A 15,855-nucleotide genomic window follows, 5' to 3' on the forward strand; every position below is an offset into this window, starting at 1 on the left:
TAGCATAGCGTGTATCCTTAGATAACACAGTATGCTGCAGTGTTGCAATAATCCTCCTTAAATTAATGTTTGTGTCAATGGTTCAGGAATATTCCAATGAGAGGCTTAAGAAAACAAATGAAATGCTTCGAGGCATAAAACTCCTTAAGCTCTACGCCTGGGAACACATATTTCACAGCAGTGTGGAGGAAACCCGGCAAAAAGAAATGACTAGCCTCAGAGCTTTTGCTCTCTATACCTCCATATCAAGTAAGTATATTGTTTGACTTTGTCCCACGATCAGTTTTTGTCTCAGCATAACTATGAGTGTACTTGCCATTTAAAGGTGCTGCAGGTTTAAGAGTCTCTTTCCAGTTATAATATACCAGCAGAACTGCCAGTAGCACAAATACAGTTTATTGTGTTTGGAAAAGGTTTATGTAATCCATTTACTGGTAAGTATTGAGCCTCCTGGCAACTGAATGCAGGAACTAGAGTTTGAAGTAGAGTTTGGGTTTATCTACACTTACCTTTCCTCCACTCTCTCCAGGCACAGTTCCTGAATTAAAGCTCTTGTGTCCAAGCGCCATATATGCCTCTGATTTTCCTATGCCCTTTGTAGTATAGTTAATACTTTCTGAGCAGTTGAGGTCAAGGAAGGGGGGGGATTCATGTAGCTGACGCCCATGAGAAAAGAATAGTTGGTAAAGGTTCCTGGAATGTACTGCCCTTACATGTCTCTGCTTTTTGATAAGCATCGCTTTAAAGTTTCAAAATAGTGAATCAGTATAAGTGTCATAAATTTATGACACTAAATCTTGATTCAAAATACTAATGGGGTTATTATTTTATGGGATTATTTTTAATGAAGGCAGTATAGAAATGTTTGTAAGATATAACATGGGACCATCAAGAAAAATTAAAGATTTCACATATTATATTATTTCTACGTCATTCTTTAAATGTCACAATTATGTGTCTGGACTCAGCTACATTAGTAAAAATAAATTTTAAAAAGCGTTTTAAATGCGTAACAACACTGTGACACCAGATGGCGCTGTAGAGACTTCCATCTTTACCAACGTGATTTCCCATTATGTGGTTTTCAACGCATTTTTCTGAAACCTTTTTTGGATGTGTCTAGATCCAGCCTCTGTGCCTTATAACATGGGTGTATCTGTGTCAGAAATGATTGCCACTAATAGTATCAAGCTGCTTGCTATGGCCTTGATGATTAAAGTCCTTTTCAGTTGATCCATTCCATGCTGAATGTCTGGCGCGGTTTCTGCAGTTTCCACTTGAGTGCAGGAAGCTCCTGCAGCTAATCAGAAGCCGCGCCTTGGTTTTCAAACTGTTTCAGGAGTCAAACGGATTAAGTTCGAGAAACAAGGTACAACTGTACTCATATGGCAGGTTTAAGCATGAAGTCACTGGCCTCATTATTTTTAAGCTATAAGCACATTTCCTCCAGCCTTAGGCCAGCAACATCTCACTTAGGTGGAATCTACACACATATAAAAACCATTCTGACATTGAATTTTCCATAAGGCTCACCATCGCCATCTAGTGTCACATTGTATAGTGCACTTAAAAGGCACTTAAAATGTTTTAGTTGCAGCTGTATAGCTGAGTCACTAGTTAATGTCACTTGCTTATTTAAATCAGGACTGTCACTGAAGGAAAAATTGGTTTTATACCAGTTCAGAATTTGATACTGTAAGGCAGACAGAAATAGTTGTTTTCCCCCACTTGAAAAGGTATAAATAGAATGATAGGCATAAATTGTGTTTCATTTACAATGCATAATTTATAGTGGTTTTGCATTTGTGTTTTACATTTGCCAGTGAAACCAAGTCTAAAAAAAATCTCAAGTTCTTAAAGAAATAATGTGAAAACCAGGAGACAAACATTTAATATGGTAGTAATTGATTTGCATTTCCTGGCAAGCCTCTGAGGGCCAATTTAAATGCCTGTGGCTGCTGGCTGAAACTCTCTTCACTGACGCAATATTTAAATGTCTGCCCACATATGCCTGTCCTGAAAAGGATATGCATGCCAGGCAGAGCTTCCTTTGGAACCATGCTACCATGTAAATACACACACACACCCAACAAGAATTTGAACCAGTTCACATGAGGGCACATAAAGATTACTCTTACCAGATAGATTGCCCCAAGCCATACACAATAAACAATGTTTAAATGACAGTGCAAATTAAGCCATTTTTCAGAGCCCCAACCCCTACCATCCACACGGGCATGTGGTGCCAGCTTTCAATATGAGTGCTTGGCAGCTCTGAACTGATGGCAAGCTGATCTTAGAAGCTGACACCATGCTCTGTTTTATGTGCAGTTAGTCCTATATGCATGTCTATTCAGATGTTCAGTGGGCTTATTTCCAAGTAAGTGTGAACAGTGATGTGGAAACTCCAATTTTACGGATGGTGATCACGTAAAATAATACATAATCGAATCAAAGGACATCAAGATTCGTGTTTATATTATTATTTAAGTCTGAAGGATTATATTGCTGATGATGATCTCTCATTCTGCACAACCTGCAGCTAATTTCACTCGATTTTGAAACATTTCCTGTTTATATTTAGCTGCTGCAACAAGATTACAGGATCAACCAAGAAATCCAACAGAACGCCAGAAATGCACTCTGTTATTGAGATAGATTGAGTACTTAGACATGGTTACTGCTTGCTCAAATTAGTAAGAAGTTTGGGCAATGCTTATGAAGGGATAATTAGTCACATTACAGGAGATAATTTTTGTTAATGACAAATTTAAAAGTGAACCCAAGGTGAAAAAGCATTTGTTCCATTCCCCAGCCATCTGGGGATAATAACATCTAAATGCGACAGTGATTTGACTAGGCACAGTGGGAAAGCCATTGTGTCCTAGGTACACAGAAGGTCGGGTCAATGTTTCCAAGAAATGACTACTTTTTTATTTTATTGCCATTATTCACTTGTATTATTACATGCCACCCCAATCTCTGCTGAGTGGTAGCAAAATTCCAGGAGGTTCCATGCACTCGCGCTGGGTTCTGTTTCCATTGTGGAATCAAGGCACTGTGGAGCTAATGTCTGGTTTATTTTACACATAATTAGTCACTTCAGTACTGTTAACACAGTGCTAGATTCAGGTACGTAGCCGTGTTGGTCTGATGCAGTGTGTATATATATATATATATATATATATATATATATATATATATATATATAAAATTGTCCAGTAGCACCTTAGAGACCAACTAAGTTTGTTCTTGGTATGAGCTTTCATGTGCATGCACACTTCTTCATTCGACTTCACCCCCAGAGGTGCACTCCATTGTCTCTTGAGGCAGATGGATGCCAGCAAAAACACCTGGAGCCTTCAGTGGAGGCGGTGCAGAGCCCTACATCCCAGGAGTGTCCCTCATTGCTTCTCTCATAGCTTCAGTGAGCTTGGATCCAAAGCAGCAGCCATTTATGGCCCCCAGCCTCCTCCAACCAGTACCATTGGGAGTTCTCCCTATTTCCTCCTTCATGTTCCCATAACCTTGCCCAAAAAAAGGGAACTTTCTATGTGGCATCACACCCACAATGCCCTGGCAACTTCCCCCTTGTTTACCTGCAGGGTCTTTTGTCTTGTAGATGAATTAATGACAGGGCCATCATCTCCCTTTGTCCCTCTGTCTGACAGAAAAACAAGCTCAGATTTCAGCTCTGATTAAACACCAGCATCCAAGAATCTAGAGGGGGGGAACCTGGCACCCAGGGATCTGGGGGATCCCCCACTAACTCAAAACACTATAATGGCAGTTCCAGTATATCCTAATGAAAAGGGCGGCATCCGAACAAGACAGGTTGAAACCTAAGTAGAAAAAAAGAAAACCAGAAAGAACTGTTATAGATACAAAAATGAAATGCATGTAGAGATGTATGAAGCCTAAGTATATTGAAATAATCGGTAAAATATATTTGTTTTACTTGCAGTTTTCATGAATGCAGCAATACCTATTGCAGCTGTTCTTATAGTAAGTATTTTACTTTTAAAAATGTAGATACATTTTAACATTTAGAGAAGAGTGTAGCTACAAAGCCCTCTGTCGGTTACAAATGCATTATTCCTTCTCTAGTTCATTTTAAATTACACTACTAATAAAATATAAACTTTATGTACTGCTATCCTGTCCTTCAATAGGTGCATTTGAAAACTGAAATAGATGTGATGCAAAATGATGTTTAATTATGTGTACGCAGAATTACAGAAAGCATAGAGAATTAAATCACAATAGAGAGCAATTTGTTATTTGGGAACTCGTGTGTGTGTGTGTGTGTGTGTGTGTGTGTGTGTGTGTAAGGTGTTGTACCTTATCTTATTTTATGTATCAATAGATCTTTCTTGAATGACTGTAATATCACTTTACTGATACTTAGATCTTACTGCTGTTTATATCTTAAATATGGACATCACTCCCATGATACATTTTGAAGCATGTATCACTGTTCTCTCAGCATCCTCCTGTGCTTTTATATTTAAGTCTAGAATGTCGTGTCCTCTTATCATGGAAGCTGACAGAGTATCAGTGGCTGAGTACACACAGACCAGTTACCATGTTATTTAGAACAGGCATCCCCAACCTTCAGCCCTCCAGAGGTTTTGGACTACAACTCCCATCATCCCTGACCACTGGTCCTGTTAGCTAGGGATCATGGGAGTTGTAGGCTAAACCATCTGGAGGGCCGCAGGTTGGGGATGCCTGCTCTCCATACAAGATCTCCATACAAGATGTAATCTTGTATCTCCATACAAGTAATCTCCATACAAGATGTCTTGTTGTCTTGCCTGTAATTGATTCTATTCTACAACACACAGGCTATACAGAACCTAAGAAATGGATTCAGGGAGCTCCCACTGACACTTTCCTTTAGATGGCACCATTTTGGTGCATGAAGGAGCCAATCCAGTAAGGGAATCCATCTGGAGACTTTTGTTACCATGCATAGATTGTACTAGGGCAGCCACGAACATCCTTCAATATTACCGTTGCCCAAGTTCTGCTCCGAGATGCATCTTTGAGAGTAACTCTATACTGCTCTGGACTTCCAGATGGACATAATAATATTTCTTCAATATGCATTCTTTTCTTCTTTATTTGTTTTTATAATGGGGAAAGCTCTTAATATAATTGTTGTATTTATAGCTGATAGTTAAATGTATATTAAGTCTGCCTGACAGAATTTGCAATGCTTAGTTGCATAATGTCTCCTCCTGATCATTAGGGCCTTTGAAGTGCACTGCATTTGTACCTTTAATATAAGAGGTGGGTGAAATAATTTGTTTTGCTGTCTTTTCTTTTAAAGACATTTGTGGTCCATGCCCACCTGTTTGAAAATGCTGACTTTTCTCCTTCGGTGGCCTTTGCTTCACTCTCCCTCTTTCACATCCTTGTCACACCACTGTTCCTGCTCTCCAGTGTGGTTAGATCCACAGTCAAAGCTCTTGTAAGGTAAGGTTTCTGGAGTGCTTCTGTCTTACATATGAAGCTTCTTACTGCAGTGTTTAAGAGCTTGTGGTATCCGTCCAATGCTTTTGCCCTCTAATTAGACTCACTGATTTCCAAGGCCATCCCATAGTAAGTTTCCCCACCCCATATGCAGCCACTATAGCTATGTTCTTGCATTCCCAGCTCATGCAATAAGTTATATGAAATTACCGTATATGCTTTCAGGTGGGGTGGGGACACCTTTGACAAAAGTAGTATCACCACAAGATGATGATGATGATGATGATGTAAAGTTTAAGGCATTAGACCTTGATCCCACCAATTGTACTGGAGCCACTGGAATAAAACATTACAGTTTTATTACAGCTTTGTACACAGTTACAGGATTTCTTCTGAGAATAAAATCTATATAATAGAACCTTGGCTCTTGAACTTAATCCATTCCAGAAGTCCATTCAACTTTCAAAAAGTTCAAAAACCAAGGTGCGGCTTCCAATTGGCGCAGGCGCCCCGGAAACAATAGCCAACATCCGCATTGGACATTCAGCTTTCAAAAAATGTTCGAAAACCGGAACACTTAATTCTGGGTTTTCGCCGTTCAGCAGCCAAATTATTTTGTCAACTAAGCTGTTCGAGACCCAAGGTTCCACTGTACCTTGGGAATTCTGAAATGCACACTGTTACTGTAACTGGCACCATGTATAAGTATTCCTTAATTTACTACCTTTCCCCTCTTTTCATAGCGTTCAAAAGTTAAGTGAATTTCTCTCAAGTGAAGAAATAGGGGAGGAACATGACAAATGTGCAGAGACAAGATGCAAGGACAACCACAGCAAATACCAGGCAGTTGTAAGTGCTAATATTGGATTGCAAGCCAAATGTTTACCTCCTGTTCTTTAATCCTTGTGAACCACCCCAATAACTTTGTCATTTCCCTTGTAATTAATTAATAGCTACATTGGCAAAATGTTAAAGCTAGCTAAGGACTATACCATGACTATTTTTGTTTAAGGCCAGCAATGGATACAGTGGGGGGGGGGCAGGCACTGGCTTTCATAATCAAGTGGGGAGGAGAAAGTCCATCCATACCAGAAATGGTTCAGAGGCAGCAATAACGGCTGAAGGCGAGCCAACCAGTCCCATGCAAATGTACAATTTGTTACTGGCTTCCAGGGCCTAATTTAGGCAATGGTTGCTGTCTGTAGGGTCTGCTAGCCAGGCAGTCACTGCACAGTTGCACAATGCTAATTGACACACAAACCTGTCTCCTCTGCTTCTTACCAACCATTTCTGGGAGGGGTTTTCCCCTCAGTCCCTTCCCAGTCATGATTAATGATTGCACCAGAAAACCAAGTCATTGTCCACTCTTGCTTAAGACTCTTTCACAATCCTGTCACCACTCACCATGTATTTCTGTCTTCCTGATCTTGCACAGCCCCTCAAAGTTGTTAACCGTAAGAGACCTGCCAGAGAGGACTGGAACAATTACAGCTCTCCTTTAAGAAGACCTGTTAGCACCACAGAAGCAGATGATTATTGTGTAAAGGTGGTAATAAGGTCACTCTTTCTAATAATGTTGTTACTAATAAGCTCAGAGTTCTAGAGCCATGGTTCCAGGTTCAAAAAGCAACAAATATTTTTTGCCTGGAAAACCCACATTTGCATGTAGAAAGCAAAACAAAACATGACTGTCGAGGAGTAAGTTCTCATTGAAAGACTGTGGTATTTTTCTGTACATAGCTGCCAAGTTATCCCTTTTTTAAAGGGATTTTCCCTTATGCTGAATAGGCTTCCTCGTGAGAAAAGGGAAAACTTGGCAGCTATGTATCTGTATATTGAAGATGTTGTTGTCGTTTAGTCGTTTAGTCGTGTCCAACTCTTTGTGACCCCATGGACCAGAGCACGCCAGGTACTCCTGTCTTCCACTGCCTCCCGCAGTTTGGTTAGACTCATGTTGGTGGCTTCGAAAAAACTGTCCAACCATCTTGTCCTCTGTTGTCCCCTTCTCCTAGTGCCCTCAATCTTTTCCAACATCAGGGTCTTTTCCGGGGAGTCTTCTCTTCTCATGAGGTGGCCAAAGTATTGGAGCCTCAGCTTCAGGATCTGTCCTTCCAGTGAGCACTGGGCTGATTTCCTTCTGAATGGATAGGTTTGATCTTCTTGCAGTCCATGGGACTCTCAAGAGTCTCCTCCAGCACCATAATTCTTGAAGATAGAAATAAAAATAGTTGGTAGCATGGTTATCAGTTTGTGAAATGGATCTTCTTGAAACATTCCAATTTAGCCCAGCTTTCAAGATGTGTTTGGGCATAATTTGTGTCAGGTCTCGAACTAGTATGTGCTTTTTATGCTAGAGCTTGACACTGGAAAATATTGTGTGAGAGTGGATAAGAGTGTCTCTGAGCTAGTACGCAGTGTGCATTTCTATTGACATTGTCTTCACACATCAAAAGCTAGAGTGAAAGGCTTCTAGTCCAAAGGGTAGTGTTTTCAGGCAGACACTTTTTCTAGAAATTAAGCATCTCCTCCTCCAGCTGTATGATTCCTCACTTACTAACCTTCACTCCTATGTCCTTCTGTGCTCCCTTCTTTGCATTATATATGAACGACAAGGGCACAAGTGGTTTTTCTGTAGCTCAGGAATTCCTTCTCCCAGCAACTTCTGAGGGCAGTTCTCCTCAGAAACTTTACCCAAATTGAGTTATTGACTGTTTTAGTTGTGTGGTTTATATTTAATTAAGCTATATGTTCTGATTAAGTTGAGCATTTTTTAAAACCTGTGCATGTTTACTCAGAAGAATGAGAAATATCTTCATGTACACATTGGAGCTTTCATCCACGACACATTTATTAGGGAGCAAGCACCACTGAAACTTACTTCTGAGTAAACAGGTTCTGCAACCAGCTCTGAAGGAAATTATAAAACTCAACAGGAAGAATTGTGGAGTTTTGTGTTTGCTTTGTATAAGCCACAAGAGGTAAATTAAGATCTTTCATTTTTTAAAAAAATGGTAAGGCAGTTTGGATTTGATGCCCAAACAATACTGTGCTGATGCAACATACAAGTATATCTATCTCCATGCAGTTGCCAGTATCTGGTTATGGTGAGACCAGAAAGGCTCCTGGCTGGGAACTGTTGCAGTTACTATGCCCAACCGAAATAATCTCAGTGTTCTGGCTCCTATGAAAGTTTGGGGTTTGATTAAGGTTTGATGAATAAGGACACCATGTTTCCCTGGCACAGGGGAAGGAGTTGTACCAGACCAGTTGGTTTGTGGTTTGCACCCTAAAGAACAAAAAGATATTATTAGCTTGGATATTATCTGGTTGAATGTACAGTGGTCCCTCAACTTACGGATTACTCGACATCCGATGTTTTCGACTTACAAATGGGACAAATGGCCGCACGCTTATGAATTTTTTTACATACGAACGGAAACTGTTGGCTCTTTTAAATGCAGTTTCCTCGGCTTTTGAATTTTTTGATGCTGTTTCCTCGACTTACTAATTTTTCTGAATATTTTTTTTCCTATGGGAATCCGCTTTTCGACTTATAAAATTTTCGACCTACGAATGTGCATTCGGAACGGATTAAGTTCGTAAGTCGAGGGATCACTGTAAGTGGGGTGTTACCAAGTTGTAGTTTTAAGGTTTAAAATTTCCAATTATTGGTTTGTTTGTTTTTACATCTATTTTGGACTGCAAACCATCTTTGATGCACATTTGCCCAGAAAAGTGGTCAAAAATATATTTTTAATATAATAAAAAATACATACCGTAACAATTCTCAAACAAGAATGCCCATTTTAATATATCCCACAAACCACAGAATCTCTTAAAATGATACTCAGATGAAGCATAGAAATTCAAATTGGTCAAAAAAGGGTAAGCAAGAAATTAGATCAAAGTGGGGTAGGTGGGGCTAAACTGTCTTACTGGAAAACTGCAAATAATTTTTAAAGAAAATATCTGAGTGAGATTTTGCAACGACATGGATTATTTATCTTTTTTGCTATTGTTGCCATAGGTCACAAATGGATTTTTCACTTGGACACCTGAAGGCTCTCCAACATTGTCCAGCATTGATATTCGAATTCCTCAAGGTACTAACCCACTCATTATATTTCCCCCCCAATAAGTTTTATTGGTTTTTACATATATTTTCTTTGCATAACATCATCACACTGGACGTCTGTGGTAGATCACTGGCTCCTCTCAAAGAAGCAACTTTTGCTTCCCTGGAAAACTTTGTTCCCCCTAAAAAAGCACAACATTTTTGCCCTGCACCCCAAAAAAGGGGTAGATCACAGTCTCTTGGGAGTTGGCCACCCCTGTATTATTGAATGTTTACTCATTGAGTGCAACTGTTTCTGGATCAGGGCTCACTATCTGTAGTAAATTTAAACTTCAAATAAAATTCTTTTTTATTACTGCAGGTCAATTAACAATGATTGTGGGACAGGTGGGCTGTGGTAAGTCATCCCTCTTGCTAGGGATACTTGGGGAGATGCAGAAGGTATCTGGGAATGTAATCTGGAACAGGTAATTTTATTCATACTTTATGTTACTGTGTAGTTTATACAAGGGATGCAGACTTAACTTGAAAGCTATGTTCTTGGTGCATGTGAATTAAATCACTGTTTTGGTGAAGACCAAACCATGTTTATACTGTATATTTCGTATTGTGGTTAATAACAGGCATAGGCAAACTTGGCCCTCCAGATGTTTTGGGACTACAACTCCCATCATCCCTGACCACTGGTCCTGTTAGCTAGGGATGATGGGAGTTGTAGTCCCAAAACACCTGGAGGGCCGAGTTTGCCTATGCCTGGTTAAGAACATCAGTTTGCCTTACTTACCTCTTCCATGTATATGCAGCTGCAAACAGCCCCTAATACTAAACATATATATTTGTAAGTAAACCCTACTGATTTCAGCCAAAGCTCAAGAATACCGCTTTAAGAGCCTGGAGAATTACCGTATACAGAAACTACATATAAAGAAAGCAGAACTGTTGGCTTGAAATTATATTTACTATGCCTGTGCTGGTATGTTCTATGCAGAATCAGCACTATCTTAAATTAGGAAATCATTGTGGGTCTATTAATAATTGCCTCACAATTAATATTCTCTTTGTCAGTACTTTTGTTAAAACATTCAGTTACCGTAATTTGAAAGAAAATACACTATGGAATCCAGCAGTTCACATTGCAGTTTGTTTTCTCAGCTACATCTCCATTCCAGTGACCAAATCATATATCCTTATGATGTTCTTTTTTATGACAGTTTGCAATAAATATAAATTTTATTATATATATATTTTGACAGTGTCTCTAAAATCATGTATGAACATACTGCTGTTATAATTCGTTCCTATCCACTTTGTAGCTATGTCTATTATTAAGGTATACAATAGAAAATACAATTTCTAATACCTCTGTATGTACTTCCCCAATCAGCAAGTGTAATTTATATAATTTTTACACCCAAATAGCTTTTTATTAGCTTTCCCCCCATTTTCAGTGAAAAGTCAGCAGAGCGGGTTAGTTCTTCCACCTAGTGGTCAAAAGGCAAGCAGCAACCTTTTGAGAGTCAGGCATCCAGTTCTGCTCCTGCCTTTGATTGAAGTGCAGCCAGTCACCATTGCTCTCGCTAATCTTTTTTTCCTCTGAATTTCTTCTAAATCTTTCCTCTTCTGTTTCCCTTCACTCCATAGCTGTTTCCCCCTCCCACTTCTCCCTTGTTCCTGTCCCCACCGCCTGCTCTCCACTTAAATAAAAGTGAATATAAAAATAGAATCCTTTCTCTGCCTGCCCTCTCCCTCCTGTTCCAATAAGGGGCTGCTCACTTTCCCCCCACATAAAACCATTCCCTTTGACTTCAGGGGCATTAATTCTGCCAAGTCCAACTTTAGAGCCATTAAATGAACTGGATGATTCAAAGCAGAGGTATCCAGGGGCGTAGCCAGGATCAAAACTAGGGGGGGCAAGCCATGGTCGTTCAGGGGCGGGGCCAAGGCACGGAAGGGGAGGGGCCACGAAGTGGGAGGGGCTAAAGGGCCAGCGGGCCTGATGACATCGTGGCAGCGGCAGCAGCGGCCACCTTGTGCTTCTGGGGCTGGTAACATTGGCGGCTACCCTGCTTGGCTGGAGAGGACAGGAGGGTCGGGCAGGCGAGAGGGGGTGGCAGGGCGGGCGAGGGCAAGGCAAGACACGGCCGCAGCCACGACGGCTCCGAGGTGTTGCTGCATATCAGCATAATATTTCAACCATGGTTCAAGCCCCACCTTAGGAAAAAAATCCTGCATTGCAGGGGGTTGGACTAGATGACCCTTGTGGTCCCTTCCGACTACAATTCTATGATTCTATTGATATATTACCATAGCATATGCATCATTCTGCTTTCTTGAATTGTCCTACTCCTAGGCATAGCATCCAGCTCCTAGAGGCCTAGGTGCCCCCCCCCCCCAATTACTGGTAAATACCGTATTTGAAACAGTCATCCCCCCATGTTGATGGGCTTTCTATGTGGGGCTTATCTGCCCCCCCCTGTATTTTATTAAGGATGGAAGAGGGAGGGAAGGAAGGAAGAAATAGAGAGAGGGATAACTCTGCAGCAAGAGGACAGGAGGGTCGGGCAGGCGAGAGGGGGTGGAAGGGCGGGCGAGGGCTGGGCAAGGCATGGCCGCAGCCACGACGGCTCCAAGGTGTTGCTGCATATCAGCATAATATTTCAACCATGGTTCAAGCCCCACCTTAGGAAAAAAATCCTGCATTGCAGCGGGTTGGACTAGATGACCCTTGTGGTCCCTTCCGACTACAATTCTACGATTCTATTGATATATTACCATACCATATGCATCGTTCTGCTTTCTTGAATTGTCCTACTCCTAGGCATAGCAGCCAACTCCTAGAGGCCTAGGTGCCTCTCCCCCCCCCCCAATTACTGGTAAATACCGTATTTGAAAGAGTCATCCCCCCATGTTGATGGGCTTTCTATGTGGGGCTTATCTGCCCCCCCCCGTATTTTATTAAGGATGGAAGAGGGAGGGAAGGAAGGAAGAAATAGAGAGAGGGATAACTCATATTTGTGGGTGCCTCTGGGTGACGCTGTGATGCTGGAACTCTGCATGTACAGGAGCCTTGTAAGCAGCTTTCTCTCTGCTTGATTTACAGCAGGCACGTCCAACAGGTAGATTGTGATCTACCAGTAGATCACTGGATGTCTGTGGTAGATCACTGGTAGGTCACTGGCACCCCTAAAAAAAAGCTCACCCAAAATTTTCCTCCTCCCTCAAAAAAGTTGAACTATGACCTGAAGCCCTAAACAAAAATGGGCCTCCCTCCCTCCTAAAAGAAGCTCAACAAGTTTGACCTAAACCCAAAAAAACAGGGCTTCCCTTCCTTTAAAAAAAACTCAGCAGCTTTGACCTGAACCCCCCAAAAGGGGGTAGATCACCCCCAGTTTTAAACTCTGAGTAGATCAGAGTCTCTTGGGAGGTGGCCACCCCTGATTTACATTATACAGATGCAGGAGGAGGGGCAGACTGGAACACCAATGCTTTTTATAAACATCACTGTGTCTGTCAAAGCTACAGCCTCCCCCCTTTCTTGTTGTTGTTTAGTCGTTTAGTCGTGTCCGACTCTTCGTGACCCCATGGACCATAGCACGCCAGGCACTCCTGTCTTGCACTGCCTCCCGTAGTTTGGTCAAACTCATGTTCGTAGCTTCGAGAACACTGTCCAACCATCTTGTCCTCTGTCGTCCCCTTCTCCTAGTGCCCTCAATCTTTCCCAACATCAGGGTCTTTTCCAAGGATTCTTCTCTTCTCATGAGGTGGCCAAAGTATTGGAGCCTCAGCTTCACGATCTGTCCTTCCAGGGAGCACTCAGGGCTGATTTCCCTTTCTTATTCACTTCTTTTTAGCCTTGCAGAGCCACCTTAGTCAAATTGAATCCTCTGAGTCTGCACCCTCATTAAATCGCCAATAGAACTCTTAATGCTCCTGAATGCTCATTAACAACTCCCATTTAAGAACAATAGGGTGAAATGGTCAGCTATCGAATCTTGCCTGGGGATATCTGCTCCATTGTCTTAACTGCTTAACTACTGGTAGCCACTTTGCTTTTATTTGATGTGTTTTTGTTACTGCTGTGTCCCCCCCCCCCCAGCAAGCGGAGACTTAGCTGCTCTTGCTAAAGCAAAGCCCTTTCCACTTCAGTTTTTGGAGGGGAAAAGTGCTGGTTATGGTCTGTAAAATACATTAATTTTTTTGCTTCTGGGGGGGGCAGCTGCCCCCTCCTGCCCCCCCCCCCTGCCTACGCCCATGGAGGTATCCAATCACCCCTGACCTTGGGCTATGCTGGCTGGGTTGGCTCAGAGGTGGTCCAACAACAGCTGGAAGACAACACATTTGTTACCCTTCTCTATTGTAAAGGGTTACAATAAAGCTTTTCAAATTTCAAGTCCCTTTTATTCTTTAAGTATTTGTTAATGCAAACATGCATTACTTAGCTTAGTTTGGATAAGTGATTCCTTGTAAATTAATGCAACAAAATGCATCTTATGTTCTGTCAGTCAGTTTATCAGCTTTTTTATTATCACTGGTAATAAACTGATAGCTTGGCTCTGCAGCATAGGTTTATATGGTATTATAAAATATGATAGCATATGAAACACTATCATTTTAAAAAAATAAATGGAGTAAAACTAAATTATTGATCATATTTATATGCAAATGCTAGCTAATAACAAGGCCAGTGGAAGTGATGATATTCCAGCTGAACTATTTAAAATTTTAAAAGATGATGCTGTTAAGGTGCTACACTCAATATGCCAGCAAGTTTGGAAAACTCAGCAATGGCCAGAGGATTGGAGAAGATCAGTCTACATCCCAATCCCAAAGAAGGGCAGTGCCAAAGAATGTTCCAACTACGACACTATTGTGCTCATTTCACATGCTAGCAAGGTTATGCTTAAAATTCTACAAGGCAGGCTTAAGCAGTATGTGGACCGAGAACTCCCAGAAGTGCAAGTTGGATTTCGAAGGGGCAGAGGAACCAGAGACCAAATTGCAAACATGCGCTGGATTATGGAGAAAGCTAGAGAGTTCCAGAAAAATATCTACTTCTGCTTCATTGACTATTCAAAAGCATTTGACTGTGTTGACCACAGCAAACTATGGCAAGCTCTTAAAGAAATGGGAGTGCCTGATCACCTCATCTGTCTCCTGAGAAATCTCTATGTGGAACAAGAAGCTACAGTTAGAACTGAATATGGAATAACTGATTGGTTCAAAATTGGGAAAGGTGTACGACAAGGCTGTATATTGTCTCCCTGCTTATTTAACTTATATGCAGAATTCATCATGCGAAAGGCTGGACTGGATGAATCCCAAGCCGGAATTAAGATTGCCGGAAGAAATATCAACAATCTCAGATATGCTGATGACACAACCTTGATGGCAGAAAGTGAGGAGGAATTTAAAAAAACCTTTTAATGAGGGTGAAAGAGGAGAGCACAAAATATGGTCTGAAGCTCAACATCAAAAAAAAAAACAAGATCATGGCCACTGGTCCCATCACCTCTTGGCAAATAGAAGGGGAAGAAATGGAGGCAGTGAGAGATTTTACTTTCTTGGGCTCCTTGATCACTGCAGATGGTGACAGCAGTCACGAAATTAAAAGACGCCTGCTTCTTGGGAGAAAAGCAATGACAAACCTAGACAGCATCTTAAAAAGCAGAGACATCACCTTGCCGACAAAGGTCCGTATAGTTAAAGCTATTGTTTTCCCAGTAGTGATGTATGGAAGTGAGAGCTGGACCATAAAGAAGGCTGATTGCCGAAGAATTGATGCTTTTGAACAGGCACCCCCAAACTTCAACCCTCCAGATGTTTTGGACTACAATCCCCATCATCGCTGACCACTGGTCCTGTTAGCTAGGGATAATGGGAGTTGTAGGGCAAAGCATCTGGAGGGCCGCAGTTTGGGGATGCCTGCTTTTGAATTATGGTGCTGGAGGAGACTCTTGAGAGTCCCATGGACTGCAAGAAGATCAAACCTATCCATTCTGAAGGAAATCAGCCCTGAGTGCTCACTGGAAGGACAGATCCTGAAGCTGAGGCTCCAATACTTTGGCCACCTCAAGAGAAGAGAAGACTCCCTGGAAAATGGGAAAGATTGAGGGCACAAGGAGAAGGGGATGACAGAGGACGAGATGGTTGGACAGTGTTCTCTAAGCTACCAACATGAGTCTGACCAAACTGCGGGAGGCAGTGGAAGACAGGAGTGCCTGGCGTGCTCTGGTCCATGGGGTCATGAAGAGTCGGACACGACTAAACAACAACAACAATTAAGCAATTACTCTCTGAGGAGT

General features: G+C 41.6%; 1 protein-coding gene across 3 annotated transcripts in view; it reads left to right on the forward strand.

Moving 5' to 3' along the window:
* Nucleotides 1-15,855, forward strand: part of ABCC8 (ATP binding cassette subfamily C member 8) — a 65,504-nt gene that overhangs the window by 19,146 nt on the left and 30,503 nt on the right. For 2 of the 3 annotated variants that reach the window (XM_035120206.3, XM_088653294.1), the window contains exons 10-16: nt 87-249; nt 3,965-4,005; nt 5,336-5,481; nt 6,222-6,327; nt 6,914-7,024; nt 9,506-9,581; nt 9,915-10,020. In XM_035120206.3, the coding sequence (XP_034976097.2) occupies nt 87-249; nt 3,965-4,005; nt 5,336-5,481; nt 6,222-6,327; nt 6,914-7,024; nt 9,506-9,581; nt 9,915-10,020 (749 nt within the window). The remainder of the gene's footprint in view (nt 1-86; nt 250-3,964; nt 4,006-5,335; nt 5,482-6,221; nt 6,328-6,913; nt 7,025-9,505; nt 9,582-9,914; nt 10,021-15,855) is intronic. The other variant, XM_088653295.1, reaches the window with a different exon arrangement.

The sequence above is a fragment of the Zootoca vivipara genome, chromosome 1, assembly GCF_965207765.1.
Source record: "Zootoca vivipara chromosome 1, rZooViv2.hap1.1, whole genome shotgun sequence".
Classification (NCBI taxonomy): Eukaryota; Metazoa; Chordata; class Lepidosauria; order Squamata; family Lacertidae; genus Zootoca; species Zootoca vivipara.